The 5,000-nt window shown below is 36.8% G+C and overlaps 1 protein-coding gene across 4 annotated transcripts in view; it reads left to right on the top strand.

Moving 5' to 3' along the window:
- Window positions 1-5,000, top strand: part of LOC145266308 (cytochrome P450 4V2-like) — a 118,716-nt gene that overhangs the window by 56,499 nt on the left and 57,217 nt on the right. For all 4 annotated transcript variants that reach the window (XM_080121859.1, XM_080121861.1, XM_080121860.1 and 1 more), the window contains exon 8: window positions 2,923-3,025. In XM_080121859.1, the coding sequence (XP_079977985.1) occupies window positions 2,923-3,025 (103 nt within the window). The remainder of the gene's footprint in view (window positions 1-2,922; window positions 3,026-5,000) is intronic.

Raw genomic sequence — 5,000 nt, 5'->3', positions numbered from 1 at the left:
CTAGCTGAAACAATATGTAAACTCATTCTGGACTCACAGTAATAAATTTCCTATATATATATATATATATATATATATATATATATATATATATATATATATATATATATATATATTGAATAAAAAGATTAATAATTTTAAATTATGAGTCAGTTTCAAAAGGAAAAATAAACGAAATCAACTTGAGTGTACGATCGTTTCGGAAACGATTTTCATTTTATTAAATGGACAATAATTGTTGACAATAATTGACGAAGGTTTTGTCTTCGTATATAATCTCCTCATTAGTAAAAATATGTAGAGGGAGAAGTTTAAGACACCAAAATAGAATTAGCATTCACTATGAGGTGTGAAATTGATTTATCTTTCGGTTGCAGAACGATAAATAACAATACTCAAACACACACACACACACACAAACACACGCACAATCACAAACTATGCACAAATATAATTACACACGTAAACAAACACACACACACACAAACACAAACGCACAGACAAACATACACACACACACACACAAACGCACGCACAATCACAAACTACGCACAAATACAATCGCACACATAAACCAACACACACACAAACACAAGCACATACACACAAACACAAACAAAAACGCACACACACACACACACACAGACAAACACACGTACAGTCACAAACTACACACAAACACACGCACAATCACAAACTACGCGCAAATACAATCACACACATAAACAAACACACACAAACACAAACAAACACACCAACACACAAACACAAACACACACACACACAGAAACACACGCACAGTCACAAACTACGCACAAATACAATCACACATCTAAACAAACACGCACCCAAACACACAAACACAAACACACACAAAAATACACACACACAAACACTCATACAAACACAAACACAAACACACACCCAAATACACACACACACACACAAACACCAACACACACACACCAACACACAAACGCAAACACACACACGAACACACACACACGCACAGAAACACACGCACAATCACAAACTACGCACAAATACAATCACACACATAAACAAACACGCACCCAAACACACAAACACAAACACACACAAAAATACACACACACAAACAATCATACAAACACAAACACACAAACACACACAAATACACACACACCCACACACACAAACACACATACAAACACAAACACACAAACACACACACAAACACACACAGACACACATACAAACACAAACACACAAAAACACAAACACGAACACACACACAAACACACACACATACACACACACAAACACAAACACAAATACAATCACACACATAAAAAAACACACACAAACACAAACACACACACCAACACACAAACACACACACAAACACACACACAGAAACACACGCACAATCACAAACTACGCACAAATACAATCACACATCTAAACAAACACGCACCCAAACACACAAACACAAACACACACACAAATACACACACACAAACACTCATACAAACACAAACACAAACACACACCCAAATACACACACACACAAACACCAACACACACACCAACACACAAACGCAAACACACACACAAACACACACACACAGAAACACACGCACAATCACAAACTACGCACAAATACAATCACACACATAAACAAACACGCACCCAAACACACAAACACAAACACACACACAAATACACACACACAAACACTCATACAAACACAAACACACAAACACAAACACACACACAAATACACCCACACCCACACACACAAACACACACACAACCACACACAAACACACATACAAACACAAACACACAAAAACACAAACACGAACACACACACAAACACACACACACACACACACAAACACAAACACACACACACACAAACACACGTACAATCACAAACTATACAAAAACACACGCACAATCACAAACTATGCACAAATACAATCACATAAACAAACACACACAAACACGAACACACACACCAAAACACAAACACAAACACACACACACAAACACACACACAAACACACACACAGAAACACACACAATCACAAACTACACACAAACACACGGACAATCACAAACTACGCACGAATACAATCACACACATAAACAAACACACACACAAACACAAACGCACACACATAAAATAACAAACACAAACACACACACAAGCACACACACAGAAACACACGCACAATCACAAACACAAACTACGCACAAATACAATCACGCACATAAACAAACACACACACAAACACACACACAAACACACACAGAGAAACACACGCACAATCACAAACTACACACAAACACAATCACACACATAAACAAACACACACACACAAACACACAAACGCAAACACACACAAACACACAGACAAACACCCGAACGCAAACACACACAAACACAAACACACACACACAAACACACACACAAACACACACACAGACAAACACACACACAAACACACATACAAACAAACACACACACACAAACACACACACACAAACACACAAACGCAAACACACACAAACACACACACAAACACCCAAGCACAAACACACACAAACACACACACACAAACACACACACACAAACACACAAACGCAAACACACACAAACACACACACAAACACCCAAACACAAACACACACAAACACACACACACATACAAACACAAACACACACAAACACACACAAACACACAGACACAAACACACACACAAACACACACCTACAAATACACACACAAACACACACATATAGTAAGGCAAAAATATCTGTGATTTAGTTTATTGTATATACTTACAATGTTGTATATTTTACTTACGAATAAAAATGGCTGAATATTGTGTATTTATTTAAAAAACAAAAAAACATGTTTCTTTCTTTTCTAGGGACATGACACAACGTCTGTGGCGATGATGTGGGCGCTTTTCTTGATTACATCCCATCCAGAAGTTTACAAAAAAGTCAATGAAGAAATCGAAGAAGTCTTTGGTAAAGTAGTTTTGTTTTTCTTTACGATTAATCTTCATAAAATTCTTTAATTCCGTGTTCGTCTACAGCATACATATGCCCGGGCAATGACGTGTCGGGATAGCTACAACAATATGAATATAATAGAACTTCAGTTGCTATTTTATTATATTTTAGAAATATAATTTTTCGGCGTTTTACTTAGCTATACTCTAAATACCAGGGGCGTGTAGAGAGACTCAAGCATCTGCCCCTTATACACCAGTTTTAAAAGTGCCCTTTTCAGAGGAATATATTATAGGTTTGTATCACACCATTACTATATTTTTGTCGTTTTCTTTTTCACTTGAGCACCTGCCCTAAAATGTTCTCTGCGCGTCACTGCTTAATCTAATACATAAAAGGCGATATGTCTGTCTGTCTGTCTCTATATTTCTAAGTCTATCTCCTCTGAAACTAAAAATCGCAGTGCGGCGCCAAGGGCCTCAAATGGTTGTTATTTTCATGGCAAGTGCTCGTCTGAGCTCAAATCTAGAGTTTGAAAATATGGAGACAGGCAGACATATAACCTTTTATATATTAGACTAGTGGAGGAGGGTGCCTGGCTTTGCCCGGGCTTAAAACGCGCTTTTATATGATATTTTAATTTGTCCAGATTTCGTATATATTATTATAGAGTCGTGATTTCAAAAGTAAAAAAAAAAAGCTAAAATCGAAATCGAAGCATTCAAATCTGGTGACGTTACCACTGCAACTAAGATGAATGTGAAAAATGTATTTTTTTTTTCCAATTTTGACCCATTTTTTTTGACTCCTTAAAAACTATTTTAATCGGCTAAAGATCCATAAAAGAATGGTCCATGAAAAAATCCAAACATTTGAGGCCCCTAGTGCCGCTCTGCGACTTTTAGTTTCGGAGGAGATAGAGTTTGAAAATATGGAGACAGACAGACAGACAGACAGATAGCCGTTTATATGTCAGATTTTATCATTACTACCAGCGGTGAGAGAATTTCTTAAAAAAATTCAGATAAAAAAAACGACAATTAAAGGAATCGTTTTTGGCATCGGAAATGGCACTATTTTTTTCAAATTCTGATACCGATTCCCATTCCGATACTACCAAATTTCCAATATTTCGCTTACCAATTCCGATTCCGATTAATCGTCCCAACACTAATCTATATATCTATAAAAGTGAAAATGTGTGTGTGTATGTGTGTGTATGTGTCCGTGTACATTTCCCTACCTGTGTATGTGAACGTGTACATTTGTCTACCTGTGTATGTGAACGTGTATGTGTCCGTGTACATTTACCTACCTGTGTATGTGAACGTGTATGTGTCCGTGTACATTTACCTACCTGTGCATGTGTCCGTGTACTTTCCCTACCAAATAACTGTCAATTTTCGGTCTACATACTTGAAATTTGACATACCTGCTATTGAGATTAAGGAAAGTCTTTTTAATAGGATTTCGGCCAGAAATTTGGCTGTTAGGGAGTCAAAGTATAATGACTTAACCTTTGAGAACTCTACCAAACTCCTCCGCCAAGTTTGGGTCTAAACACTTGAAATTTTAGATATAGGTTGCATGAACATGGATCTATAATTTGATTTGAGCCCAAAACAATAGATGCTATGGGGTGATAATTGGGTCAAAGTTTAAAAAAATTTACGTCTGCGGTCTCTACGAAAATTATTAGCCAATTTTTAGTCTAAACGTTTGAAATTTTACATAAAGTGTATTCAGACATAGGGCAAGCTTTTCAATCGGTTTTTGACCAAAAAGTTGACTAGCAAGGGGTCAAAGTTCCAAAGATTTGACCTTTGCGGTCTCTAGCAAACTATTAAGCCAATTTTGGGTCTTAACATTTGAAATTTTACATAAAGGATATTCAGACATGCAGCAAACTTTTTAATCAGTTTTGCGCAAAAATTTTGCTGCCAAGAGGTCAGAGTTGAAAGAGTTGACCTTTCTCAGGCTCTCCCAAATT

The sequence above is a fragment of the Euprymna scolopes genome, chromosome 41 (genome assembly GCF_053919585.1).
Source record: "Euprymna scolopes isolate OS-2025 chromosome 41, ASM5391958v1, whole genome shotgun sequence".
Taxonomy (NCBI): Eukaryota; Metazoa; Mollusca; class Cephalopoda; order Sepiida; family Sepiolidae; genus Euprymna; species Euprymna scolopes.
The sequence above is the reverse complement of the archived record's forward strand: the minus strand, read 5'-3'. Positions and strand labels throughout refer to the sequence as shown.